The 14,302-nt window shown below is 34.1% G+C and overlaps 1 protein-coding gene across 3 annotated transcripts in view; it reads left to right on the top strand.

The window, feature by feature from the left end:
* GABRA2 (gamma-aminobutyric acid type A receptor subunit alpha2) overlaps window positions 1-14,302 on the top strand; it is a 130,326-nt gene that overhangs the window by 70,475 nt on the left and 45,549 nt on the right. For all 3 annotated transcript variants that reach the window (XM_049790152.1, XM_049790151.1, XM_049790153.1), the window contains 2 exons: window positions 5,715-5,935; window positions 8,044-8,126. In XM_049790152.1, coding sequence (XP_049646109.1) covers window positions 5,715-5,935; window positions 8,044-8,126 — 304 coding nt within the window. The remainder of the gene's footprint in view (window positions 1-5,714; window positions 5,936-8,043; window positions 8,127-14,302) is intronic.

Genomic DNA, 14,302 nt, shown 5'->3' with positions numbered 1-14,302 from the left:
AATCAGAGCACCAACAACAGAAAACTGACATTGACAACTGAATGAACAAGCCTACCTTGGGACTAATAAGGAAAACCCTACCCTAGGCTGTAGTCCAGGACACATAAAAAACAACAACAACAATAACAACAAGATGCCTTATTGCAGAGGTCCAACAGAGACTGAGAAGAACCTTTGAATAAATAATATCCTAGGCTTCAGCTTAGGGACTGATGAAAACAGGGAGCAGGTGTTACAGAAGACTGAACACCACAACAACGATGGATAGGAACCTCTAAACCTAGTGACTCTATCCTAGACCTTGACCTATAACCTGACTCTATCCTAGACCTTGACCTATAACCTGCGCAAATACTAAGATCGCTAGCTACAGTGGCTTGATTTTCTCACACACAACCAAGAGGAAACTTTCCTGGTTTCACAAAAAAGCCTTTTGGATGGGGCAATGAGTATATATGGAGCCAGGAGTTGATCCCATGATGGTATGCTTCAAGGATGGAAAAACCCTGAATCTCTTAGGCCACAGGAATTCCCTTTCTTCCCCAATGCTTACTGTGCAAAAAAAAAAAAAAAAGTGGTGGGAACAGCAAACCCTACCACTCGAGCACCCATACTTTTTCTTGTTTTGTGTTGATTTGTTAGTTTTTTACTTTATTTTCCTTCTCGTTGTTCTTCCACTTTTCTCTTTCTTTTTCACACTTGGGGTTATTATTTAGAGATTTATTTTTATTTTTATTTGCCGGGTCCATTTTTTTTCTTTTTTCTTCCATTTTTCTTTCTTTTCTTTTTCTTTTCTCCTTTCTTTTATTTTGGTAGTTGTCACCAATTTTTTTTTCTCCTCTTTTTCTTATTCTTTTTATCTCCAATGATGGTGAAATGGATGCTCAATCTACAACAAGCTGTAAAGTGGAGATTAATTGCACTAGCATACTGGGGGGGGGTAGAGGAGGGAAATATGGGATGCATACTGGGAACAGGGGCGGAGGGAGGACAGCACTGGTGGTGTCCTCATTCATTGTCACTATGTACGATAAATGATGCAGTGAAAGATTTGTAATGCACTTTGGTCACAATATAAATTAATTATAATACACATATCTCATACTGGTTATTGTAATGATTTGGAATAGCCTGCTGCTATTTCCCTTAATATATCTGAGATGTTGACTTCATGTACCTCTACTCATGACATTTTATGTGTCATGATCACTATTTTCTAGAGTCTTTGATTCTACATTGGATTAATAATGACTATTACCTTCTTTCATGACCTCATTACTGTTTATTTTCTCAATTCCATTTAGTATGGTAGATGACAGTGATTTGGCATTAAAGAAGGTAGCTGCTCTTTTTCTTCATTTTCTGTGTGCGGTCTATGTTGGTCAAGTAAGTTTAAGAAAGTGGCACAAATACTATTGCAACAGACATTAGTGTGTTTGTCTAGTTTAATAGAGTATGATACATGCAGGAGATAGCTTCAGTGTACCTATTATTGAAAGCAGAGTGTGTGCCCATATGGTGGGAGCACTGATGAAGCAAGAAAGATAGAGATCAGGATTTTGGAGACTTGGAGTAAGAATTTAAGCTTCATTCTTTAGAAATTTCAGTGGCCAAACTCATGCTTCTAACACTTATTTTATATTAAACAATTTATTATTGTTCTTGTCCTCCTGACCTATATATGAGCCTGATTTTAAATGTGAAAAAAAATCTTGACATTTAAAACTAACTCCAATCTTATCCTGTAGCATAATTTTCTAAATATAAAAAGAGTAAAAAATTTGCTCTGATGTTTTACTTCCAATAATTTTAGCATATATGTTGCTTAACAACCAAAAAAATCATGATAATAAAAAACTACTAAATTATTATGTTTGCTTATTTTTTCTTGAAATTGATTCTGACTTCTGAAATATTCACAAGGTATGTAATGTGGATACTTCTTTAAAGTGGCTTTAAATGGGTATAAATTATATCAGGGAATTTTTTGAACACAAAACTATAAATTATACGAATACTTTCTTTTACTGGGGAGATGGGTTTATGCCTTATTTGTTGATGTGCAGTATTTATCTTCTCCTCACTCAAGGATCAATTTTGGTAGTTCTTGCATTTATTTGTGATGTCCAGTGTTGAACTTGGTTGGTTGTATGCAAGCAAACATCCTTCCTGCTATAGTCTCTCCAACCCCAAATTGAATACTTGGATTAAATAAAATTAATCATTTACTAAAAGAATTAAATATTTAGTTATCATTTTCTGTTAGTTTTTTAAATCTGCTCATATCCTTGCTCAAGATAGAAAGCCCAGATATTTTACATGTGCCATAGTCATAAAACCATTTGTATAGTTATTTTACTATTACTTTGTGAACTTCTTTACATATAGGGTTTAATGATTATCTATGTTGATTGAATTTACTGGCAATCCTGTCATTTGTTCTCATGATTCTCACCTTTCCTCTTATTCCACAGTGATAATTCTGTATGAAAATTTTCTTTTATGGCCCCCAGAGTTGCACTATAAAGCCTGCTCTACTTATTCATGTGTATTGTAAGAGTGCTGTTTTTTTTTATTGTTACATATGTGCTTTATAAAACAGTTTTCTCTTTGTAATAAAGAAAACTTATTGGAACTTACAAAGTCTTGACTTTATATGCACAGAAGATTTAATGAAATACATTTTGTTATTTTTAAATTCACTCAGTAAATCAAAGTATAAAACAAATTTCTCCAAGAGTGGCCCTACAGTTTACTTATGTTTTAGTGAGTAGTCATAATTCTTTAGAAATTGGCAAAAGCATGAGTTTATAATTAATGACCTAGGAACTAAAATGTTATCTTCCTAAGTTAATATGTCTTCTAAATCATGTTTATAATATAAACAGAGCAATAGAAAGTGTTCTTGTTTTTAGTATAAATTATAAAATAATACTTTGGAGTATTAAAAGCATTAGATTAGAAACTATTGCTTTTCTGGGTTCTTCTTCCTAACAATTGGAAATCAGAAATTCACTGAATTTATCTTTAACCCCAACTGTTAAATACTTAATTAGATTAAAATCCTTGCAAGTATTTTTTTAAATATTAGATTATTCAATCTCATTCAACACATAATTTTGTATCCTCCATACTTAGGCTATAGTTTATTACTGATATGTCATTGGGCATTTATTATTCTTGTTTGATCCTAAATTTGTTAGCTTTTGTATTTTTATGGAATGGTATAATTTATCTTGGTGTTTGTTTACAAGTTCAGTTCACAAAACATATAAGTTTGTTTAAAATATTGAAATAAACTCTTGTGTTTCTCTGGTAATCTTATAAAAGAAGATCAGATAATTATTATGTTAGTATATAAGCATGGAACTGTTGAAGTTTTTTCTTAAGGGAAATTCCTTACAAAAATATTTTGGGGTGTGTGGCACACCCTATTATGCTCAGAGCTTAGTTCTGTCTCTAGGCTTAGGGAACAGTGCTGGATTGAACCTAAACTAGCCGCATGCAAGACAACTGTCTTACACATTGTAATATTTCTTCAGCCCCAAAAGTATTCTTTTTAAGCATTGACTGTTTTTTTTTTGACATGTAAGGATGTTACATGCAAAAAATTTGGCATTTTATTTTACTTAAATACAATAGAATAAATGTATTTTAACTGTAATCTTTTACTGTTCTAATTTTGAAAAATAATCATAAAACTATGGGGCCAGAGAGGTGGCACTAGAGGTAAGGTGTCTGCCTTACAAGCGCTAGCCAAGGAAGGACCGCGGTTCGAGCCCCTGGCATCCCATATGGTCCCCGCAAGCCAGGGGCGATTTCTGAGCGCTTAGCCAGGAGTAACCCTTTAGCATCAAACGGGTGTGGCCCAAAAAACCAAAAAAAAAAAAAAATCATAAAAACTAGTGATTTAATGGTATTTGTGTATGTATTTATATCTATATATACCTATTATATATGTTACAGATTTGCAATATTTTATTTATATTTGTGCATATCTTATACTAATATATTAAAATATTAAAGATCAGAACAGATAATTATGTACGTATCTAGAAGAACATTTAATAATAAAATAATTTTCTTTATAATCCTTCAAAAAGATATTCATGAAAATATTTTTAAATACAATATGCATATAGTTACATACAATATATTATAATATATGACATGTTATATATTATAATGACATATATAGTATAATAATATTATATTATATATACACAAATATCTTTAAATACTCTTTGTTTTTCATTGACTTCCTTAAATAATTAGTGATATATTAATCAAAATTTGACTATAAATTCATATCACTTAAAATGATATTAAACTCATATAACTTAAATTTATTATATAAATGCATATAACTCAAAATGATAAAGATGACTTGTGGATAAAAATATATGCATATGAAATTATTTGATTTTGTATTTGCTATATTATTTATTGATTATCAAGGTAAGTTTTAAATTCAATACATAAATTTTACCTAATTTATTATAATACAGCTCAATTCTCTGACTTTCTTTGGCTAAGGATGCGTTAAAAGATACAAGTATTTGTAAAAAATAGTTACCTGAAATGAATTTGTGTACCAGGACTTGCTGGTTTTGTTTTATTTTGGTCTTTGCTATTATTGTTCAAAGACCTGTCTTAAGTTGCCTAGTGGTTATTGAAGATTATGCCCCCTCTTGTGCTGAAGAAATAGTGTTGAAGGTGCTTGTCCTGCATGCAGCCAATCCAGATTTGATAACAACATCACATTAGGTCCCTTGAGCATCACCAAGAGTGAACCCTGAATTTAAAGTCAGGAGAAACTCTAGCACATCACTGAATGTGGCCCCAAAAATGATTCTTTTAAAACAGCAAACTTCTTCTCTAGGTAGTTCTATTCTAAAACTACCTAATTTTGTATTGTCATTAAAACAGCTTTGATTTACTCAGTAAATGTGTAAAGGAAAATTTTCTTTAATTTTTCTGACTGTATGTTCTTCATAGTATTAGCATCCTTACTTAATCCTATTTTAGACCTTTTTTGTTAAGAATTTATCATTTTGATCTAAAATATACTTATTTAATAAAGTTCTCTCTCTGTGGCTTTCATTTGTTTATTTGTTAGTTCAGAATGCTAGAGTCTGGGCCTCTTGATTCCATTGTTGTTTATTTTGGCTTAGATACTTAGTTCTCTCTTTTTATTTTCTTCACCAATGTAGCTGAGACCTCTTGCCCCTGGTCCCCATATTTTCATATTTGTGTTTCTCCTCACTATACTCTAGGTATTTGGGACAACTCCCATTTAGATTATTGCATTTCTCCATGCAGTTATTCCAAATGCCACTTATATATGATATCATTCTGTCTTGATCCCTCTTCTGACTTACTGCATTTAATATAATATCTTCCAGTTTCATCCATGTTACAACAATTCCATGATTGCATCATTTCTTACAGTTACGTAGTATTCCATTGTATAAATGTACCACATCTTCCACTCATCTGTTGTTGGACATCTTGATTGATTTTCAAAGTATTAGCTATTGTACTGAATGCTGCAATAAATAATGGTATGCATACATTGTTTTGGATGAATGTTATTCTGTCCTCAGGAAAAGTGCTCTTTCATTTTAAAGTACATGATTGTTCTTTATGACATGTTATAGTCTCTTGTTACTAAAAACATTATTTATAAAGTAAAGCTATTTTTTAAATTTTAGGAATATACAATAGATGTTTTCTTTCGGCAAAAATGGAAAGATGAACGGTTAAAATTTAAAGGGCCAATGAACATTCTTCGACTTAATAACTTAATGGCAAGCAAAATCTGGACTCCTGATACCTTCTTTCACAATGGGAAAAAATCAGTAGCTCATAATATGACCATGCCAAATAAGCTTCTTAGAATTCAGGATGATGGCACTCTCCTGTACACAATGAGGTATGATTTTATGTTTGCGATATGCATTTAAATGCTAAGAAATCCATGTATCAAAGTGGGTCACCCTAATCATAAGGTGTAATATATGTTGGCATTTTTTGTAACATTATTAAAGTATACAATAAGGTGTTTTGCAAACTCTTGTATGTTAAAAGACAAAGATTAAGTATATATTACTATCACCCTCTTAGTTTTTCACAATTTTAAGTAATCTTAAATATGACTTACATTTTTCTTTTAAAATTTTCTTTATATAATTATGGAATTGTTTTTAATATCAGAAGTCATATACATAAACTTTATTAACTTTTGGATGATTTCAACATAAATTGCATGTCATGAATTCTTAAATATTTAAAAATATACTACTATAATGCTACCAAATTCTTTGTTAAATATTCCCATAAATTATTTTAACATGTTATTTTAATCTACATAATCAAAGAAATATTCAAAAATCTTGTGGTGGTACAAGGGGTAAGGCCTTGCCCGCGCTAGCCTAGGATGGACCTCAGTTTGATCCCCCAGCATCCCATATGGTCCCCAAGCCAGGAGTGATTTCTGAGCTAATAGCCAGGCGTAACCCCTGAGCATCATCGGGTGTGGTCCCCCCCAAAAAAAAAACAAAAAAAATTTTAAAGGATAAATACTAAAGTCAAATCATTCATTCACTTTTTTGAGTAGTTACATAGTTAGATCTATGCAACTGGCCTTGATGTGTCATTTTTATATTATTTATTAACTGGTGAGTTTCTATTGTGAGTTATTTTTTTTTTTTTGGTTTTTGGGCCACACCCAGTAACGCTCAGGGGTTACTCCTGGCTATGTGCTCAGAAGTTGCTCCTGGCTTGGGGGACCATATGGGACACCGGGGGATCGAACTGCGGTCCGTCCAAGGTTAGCGCAGGCAAGGCAGGCACCTTACCTTTAGCGCCACCGCCCGGCCCCTATTGTGAGTTATTTTTTTTTTTTTTTTTTTTTTTTTTGGTTTTTGGGCCACACCCGGTGACGCTCAGGGGTTACTCCTGGCTATGCGCTCAGAAGTCGCTCCTGGCTTGGGGGACCATATGGGACGCCGGGGGATCGAACCGCGGTCCGTCTCCTAAGCTAGCGCAGGTAAGGCAGGCACCTTACCTCGAGCGCCACCGCCCGGCCCCAGTGAGTTATTTTTAAAAGAGCAATAATAGTCTGATCTCTCAAGAAAATCTGAGGACTCATAGCTAAATTATAATTACCTAAGGCAAAAATGTTATCTATTTCTTCTGCTTCTCTCTAAATCTAATTATACAGGGATAGTGATCCTATCGATTTTACCTGTTGATATTTCAAGTGAGTTGGTTCAGTGATAAGGTACAGTTCTGGGAAACAATATATTGATTTCTACTTAAGTACTACGTTAGATGTATGTAAAGAAAAATTTTTCCACATTTGTTTTGTTCATCATGAGATTTTAAAAAATATTTTACTATTCATTTTATCCAATTTTGTGTGAAATGAAATTATCAATAACTATGTAAATATTTCCTAATTACTCATTATGATCATATAAATACAGAAAAAGATACATAGTATTTCTAAATTCTTTTATATTTTTATAACAGTCTTATTTTACAAAGGTATCTATTTGTATCTCAGTCTTGTACTATATTTATAACTACATATATACATACATATTTAAGATTTACTATCAGTTTAATTATTTAGGAGAAAACATCATGGGCCATTTTTAAAATTATATATTTTGCTATATAATTGCTTATTTGATGATATAATGTTATATTTTAGCAATGTTTTGAATCTCTAACACTTCAAATAATAGTGAACTTACCCCCATTAAATTAAAAACATCTCTAAAGTGCATTTAATGTATACTTAAAATAACCATAAAAGAAAAATTATTAAGTAAATATTGCTTAACATCATATTCTGTATATGCTATTGTCTTCTGAAAAATAATTTAAATGTAAAAAAATACTTGTATTTCTGTGAATTATCCTATGGCAAGGATGCTTTAAATTTTCTACCTCATCATTGATTATGCTAACAACTTTAAGGAATGGTTTATCTTGACTTTCCAGTTTTCTTAGAGTAGAATTTTTTTATTCTAGGCTTACTGTTCAAGCTGAATGTCCAATGCACTTGGAGGATTTTCCGATGGACGCTCATTCATGTCCTCTGAAATTTGGAAGCTGTAAGTATGAGAATAAAATTTTGTGTTTGAGGTCAGTAATATCAGGTTTATCCATCAATATATATTTTTGAATTTTGGAACACACCCAGTGGCACACACCGAGGGGTTACTCCCAGTTCTGCTCTCAGAAATCATTCCTGGGAGGCTTGAAGGACCATATAGAATGCTAGGGATCGTTTCTGGGCCGGTTTCAGGTTGGTAGCGTGCAAAGCAACCTTCTGAGCTATCTCCCTGGCTCCAGCACTTCTTACTTTTACACTTTCTTCTCATAGTATGGAATGCTTCCTACTTCCCTGTTAAGATACAGAAGCAACATACACTTCTATTTCGGACATGAAAATAATAGTCTAGGCCTATTTTATGTTGTAATATTTTAATCATTTTCCTAAATTATAACTTATCTGACTATTAAAATCTTATGCTTTTCTACATGTGTACAGGTAGACCAGTATGTGTTTTGATAACGAGAACTGTCTTTTTCTAGTGCTACATTCTTAAGTCCTTTTGTAAATTCTTTCAAAGCAAAAAAAAAAAAGGAAAAAAATGCTTCATCTTGTCAATAAAGAATGAACTGTAAAGTACAGATTCTATAGCTGATTGAAATAGAAGTCATCCAGTTGTAAATGGCAGACACAAAATCTGGATTTGTAAGATTATCTTTCTATTTTATAACTACTAAAATATTTTTATCTCCTCAAATAAATTTGAAGTAGATGTCATAACTCTCTTGCTATTTGCTATAACCCTCTTGATACATGAGGTATTTGAGAAAAGTTTCTGTGAAATTTGATTGTTCTTTAATTCACTGAGGCTAAAACTTATATGACAAGCAAAGCACACACTCATCTAAAATCAAAGAAAAGATGAAAGACCAAATTATCTCCCTGGACCATGAAGCTATAAGTACAGTTCTGGATAAATTCATGGACACACTAAGCAGCTTCTATCTTCTCTGAGGTTTTTCATTACTTGATCTTTTCAGAAGTATTATTCTGTATGACAACCCTATCTATCCTTTCTGGGCAGCTTTGGGGGTTTTGTACCTTAACAAGTTTTCTCACTTGAAAAAAAATAAATGTGAATTAATATTAAGCCTTATACCACCAAATTTATTATGTGTAAGAAAAGGGAGGCACTGTAGCCAATATGAATGCAAAATTCACTAATTATTTTGATGAACATGATTTTTTGAAATTAGGAGTTTTAACTTTTTTTTTCTGTTTATTCTTATAAAAGGTGTCAACTCCTAACTTTCTTTGAGAAGCTTTTCTTTGTTTAACTACAAAGTATTATTTTATTGTCATGGAAACCACCACTTCAATACTGACATTTCTTCTAAAATTATTTAAGATAGTCAATCATGTTATACAACATAAACATAATGCTGGAAAAAATCACAGCAGATGCAGCAGAGAAAATCTCATTTGCATTGCATAAGTGGCATTAAAAAGAAAATTGAAAAGACTTGATACTGAAGAAAGGGTTTATTCAAGATGCAGTAATGATGTAAGAAGAAAAAGCATTTTTCTGTGGACAAGTTAATGCCATTAGGATGCCAAATATAAATGATGTGTTACATCACTTCTGAAAAGGAAATAAATAGACATGAAATTTTTAAACAAACTTGAAGTACTTTATGGATATATTTAAAAGTAGAATATTACATACTTGAAAATATGTGCTTGTCAGTATCTTAGTGATATGAGCAACACATAAAATTAGTTTGTCTCTTTGGATGATTTTATTTAGTTTCCTTCATCTTTTTTTTTTAATTTTTTTTTTATTTAAACACCTTGATTACATACATGATTGTGTTTGGGTTTCAGTCATAAAAGGAACACCACCCATCACCAGTGCAACATTCCCATCACCCAAGTCCCAAATCTCCCTCCTCCCCACCCAACCCCCGCCTGTACCCTAAACAGGCTCTACATTTCCCTCATACATTCTCAATATTAGGACAGTTCAAAATGTAGTTATTTCTCTAACTAAACTCATCACTCTTTGTGGTGAGCTTCCTGAGGTGAGCTGGAACTTCCAGCTCTTTTCTCTTTTGTGTCTGAAAATTATTATTACAAGGGTGTCTTTCATTTTTCTTAAAACCCATAGATGAGTGAGACCATTCTGCGTTTTTCTCTCTCTCTCTGACTTATTTCACTCAGCATAATAGATTCCATGTACATACATGTATAGGAAAATTTCATGACTTCATCTCTCCTGACAGCTGCATAATATTCCATTGTGTATATGTACCACAGTTTCTTTAGCCATTCGTCTGTTGAAGGGCATCTTGGTTGTTTCCAGAGTCTTGCTATGGTAAATAGAGCTGCAATGAATATAGGTGTAAGGAAGGGGTTTTTGTATTGTATTTTTGTGTTCCTAGGGTATATTCCTAGGAGTGGTATAGCTGGATCGTATGGGAGCTCGATTTCCAGTTTTTGGAGGAATCTCCATATCGCTTTCCATAAAGGTTGAACTAGACAGCATTCCCACCAGCAGTGGATAAGAGTTCCTTTCTCTCCACATCCCCGCCAACACTGTTTATTCTCATTCTTTGTGATGTGTGCCATTCTCTGGGGTGTGAGGTGGTATCTAATCGTTGTTTTGATTTGCATCTCCCTGATGATTAGTGATGTGGAACATTTTTTCATGTGTCTTTTGGCCATGCGTATTTCTTCTTTGTCAAAGTGTCTGTTCATTTCTTCTCCCCATTTTTTGATGGGGTTAGATGTTTTTTTCTTGTAAAGTTCTGTCAGTGCCTTGTATATTTTGGAGATTAGCCCCTTATCTGATGGGTATTGGGTGAATAGTTTCTCCCACTCAGTGGGTGGCTCTTGTATCCTGGGCACTATTTCCTTTGAGGTGCAGAAGCTTCTCAGCTTAATATATTCCCATCTGTTAATCTCTGCTTTCACTTGCTTGGAGAGTGCAGTTTCCTCCTTGAAGATGCCTGTAATGTCCTGTAGTGTTTTGCCTATGTGCTGTTCTATATATCTTATGGTTTTGGGGCTGATATCGAGGTCTTTAATCCATTTGGATTTTACCTTTGTACATGATGTTAGCTGGGGGTCTAAGTTTAATTTTTTGCAAGTGGCTATCCAATTGTGCCAACACCACTTGTTGAAGAGGCTTTCCCTGCTCCATTTAGGATTTCCTGCTCCTTTATCAAAAATTAGATGGTTGTATCTCTGGGGAACATTTTCTGAGTATTCAAGCCTATTCCACTGATCTGAGGACCTATCCTTATTCCAATACCATGCTGTTTTGATAACTGTTGCTTTGTAGTACAGTTTAAAGTTGGGAAAAGTAATTCCTCCCATATTCTTTTTCCCAATGATTGCTTTAGCTATTCGAGGGTGTTTATTGTTCCAAATGAATTTCAAAAGTGTCTGATCCACTTCTTTGAAGAATGTCATGGGTATCTTTAGAGGGATGGCATTAAATCTGTATAATGCCTTGGGGAGTATTGACATTTTGATGATGTTAATCCTGCCAATCCATGAGCAGGGTATGCGTTTCCATTTCCGTGTGTCCTCTCTTATTTTTTGGAGCAGAGTTTTATAGTTTTCTTTGTATAGGTCCTTCACATATTTAGTCAAGTTGATTCCAAGATATTTGAGTTTGTGTGGTACTATTGTGAATGGGGTTGTTTTCTTAATGTCCATTTCATCCTTATTACTATTGGTATATAGAAAGGCCATTGATTTTTGTGTGTTAATTTTGTAGCCTGCCACCTTGCTATATGAGTCTATTGTTTCTAGAAGCTTTTTGATAGAGTCTTTAGGGTTTTCTAAGTAGAGTATCATGTCATCTGCAAACAGTGAGAGCTTGACTTCTTCCTTTCCTATCTGGATTCCCTTGATATCCTTTTCTTGCCTAATCGCTATAGCAAGTACTTCCAGTGCTATGTTGAATAGGAGTGGTGAGAGAGGACAGCCTTGTCTTGTGCCAGAATTTAGAGGGAAGGCTTTCAGTTTTTCTCCATTGAGGATAATATTTGCCACTGGCTTGTGGTAGATGGCCTTCACTATATTGAGAAAGGTTCCCTCCATTCCCATCTTGCTGAGAGTTTTGATCAAGAATGGGTGTTGGACCTTATCAAATGCTTTCTCTGCATCTATTGATATGATCATGTGGTTTTTATTTTTCTTGTTATTGATGTTGTGTATTATGTTGATAGATTTACGGATGTTAAACCAGACTTGCATTCCTGGGATGAAACCTACTTGATCGTAGTGGATGATCTTCTTAACGAGGCATTGAATCCTATTTGCCAGGATTTTGTTGAGGATCTTTGCATCTGCATTCATCAGTGATATTGGTCTCTAATTTTTTTTTTTTGGTAGCGTCTCTGTCTGGTTTAGGTATCAAGGTGATGTTGGCTTCATAAAAGCTATTTGGAAGTGTTTCTGTTTGTTCAATTTCATGAAAGAGTCTTGCCAAGATTGGCAGTATTTCCTCTTGGAAAGTTTGATAGAATTCATTAGTGAATCCATCTGGACCTGGGCTTTTGTTTTTCGGCAGACATTTGATTACTGTTTTAATTTCATCAATGGTGATGGGGGTGTTTAGATATGCTACATCCTCTTCCTTCAACCGTGGAAGATTATAAGAGTCCAAGAATTTATCCATTTCTTCCAGGTTCTCATTTTTAGTGGCGTAGAGTTTTTCAAAGTAGTTTCTGATTACCCTTTGAATCTCTGTCATATCAGTAGTGATCTCTCCTTTTTCATTCCTGATACGAGTTATCAAGTTTCTCTCTCTCTCTTTCTTTGTTAGGTTTGCCAGTGGTCTATCAATCTTGTTTATTTTTTCAAAGAACCAACTTCTGCTTTCGTTGATCTTTCGGATTGTTTTTTGAGTTTCCACTTCGTTGATTTCTGCTCTCAGCTTTGTTATTTCCTTCTGTCTTCCTATTCTTGGGTCCTTTTGTTGAGCATTTTCTAGTTCTATTAGCTGTGTCATTAAGCTACTCAGGTAAGCTCCTTCTTCCTTCCTGATGTGTGCTTGCAAAGCTATAAATTTTCCTCTCAGTACTGCTTTTGCTGTGTCCCATAAGTTCTGAGAGTTTGTGTCTTTATTGTCATTTGTTTCCAGGAACCTTTTTATTTCCTCCTTGATTTCATCTCGGACCCACTGGTTATTGAGCATGAGGCTGTTTAACTTCCAGGTGTTAAAGTGTTTCTTCTGAGTCCCTTTGGAGTTCACAAATAATTTCAGAGCCTTGTGGTCAGCGAAGGTAGTCTGCAAAATTTCTATCCTCTTGATCTTATGGAGGTATGTTTTATGTGCCAGCATGTAGTCTATCCTGGAGAATGTCCCATGTACATTGGAGAAGCATGTGTATCCAGGTTTCTGGGGATGGAGTGTCCTATATATATCCACTAGGCCTCTTTCTTCCATTTCTCTCCTCAGGTCTAGTATATTCTTGTTGGGTTTCAGTCTGGTTGACCTGTCCAGTGTTGACAAAGCCGTGTTAAGGTCCCCCACAATTATTGTGTTGTTGTTGATATTATTTTTCAGATTTGTCAACAGTTGTATTAAATGTTTTGCTGGCCCCTCATTCGGTGCATATATGTTTAGGAGAGTGAATTCTTCCTGCTCTACGTACCCCTTGATTAATATAAAATGTCCGTCTTTGTCCCTTACAACCTTCCTGAGTATAAAGTTTGCATTATCTGATATTAGTATGGCCACTCCAGCTTTTTTATGGGTGTTGTTTGCTTGGATAACTTTTCTCCAGCCTTTTATTTTGAGTCTATGTTTGTTCTGACTATTCAGGTGCGTTTCTTGTAGGCAGCAGAAGGTTGGATTGAGTTTTTTGATCCATTTAGCCACTCTGTGTCTCTTAACTGGTGCATTTAGTCCATTGACGTTGAGAGAAAGAATTGTCCTGGGATTTAACGCCATCTTTATTTCAAAATTTGGTGTGTCTTTTGGGTAGTCTTGTCTTAGATTAGGTCTTTCAGTTTTTCTCTTAAGACTGGTTTTGTGTCTGTGAAGTTTCTGAGCTGTTTTTTGTCTGTGAAACCATGTATTCTTCCATCAAACCGGAAAGTGAGTTTTGCTGGGTATAGTATTCTGGGTGAAGCATTCATTTCATTCAGTCTTGTCACAATATCCCACCACTGCTTTCTGGCATTGAGCGTTTCTGGTGACAGGTCTGCTGTAAATCT

Source organism: Suncus etruscus, chromosome 16 (assembly GCF_024139225.1).
Source record: "Suncus etruscus isolate mSunEtr1 chromosome 16, mSunEtr1.pri.cur, whole genome shotgun sequence".
Taxonomy (NCBI): domain Eukaryota; kingdom Metazoa; phylum Chordata; class Mammalia; order Eulipotyphla; family Soricidae; genus Suncus; species Suncus etruscus.
Note: the sequence above shows the minus strand (reverse complement) of the source record. Positions and strands in the feature narration are given on the sequence as shown.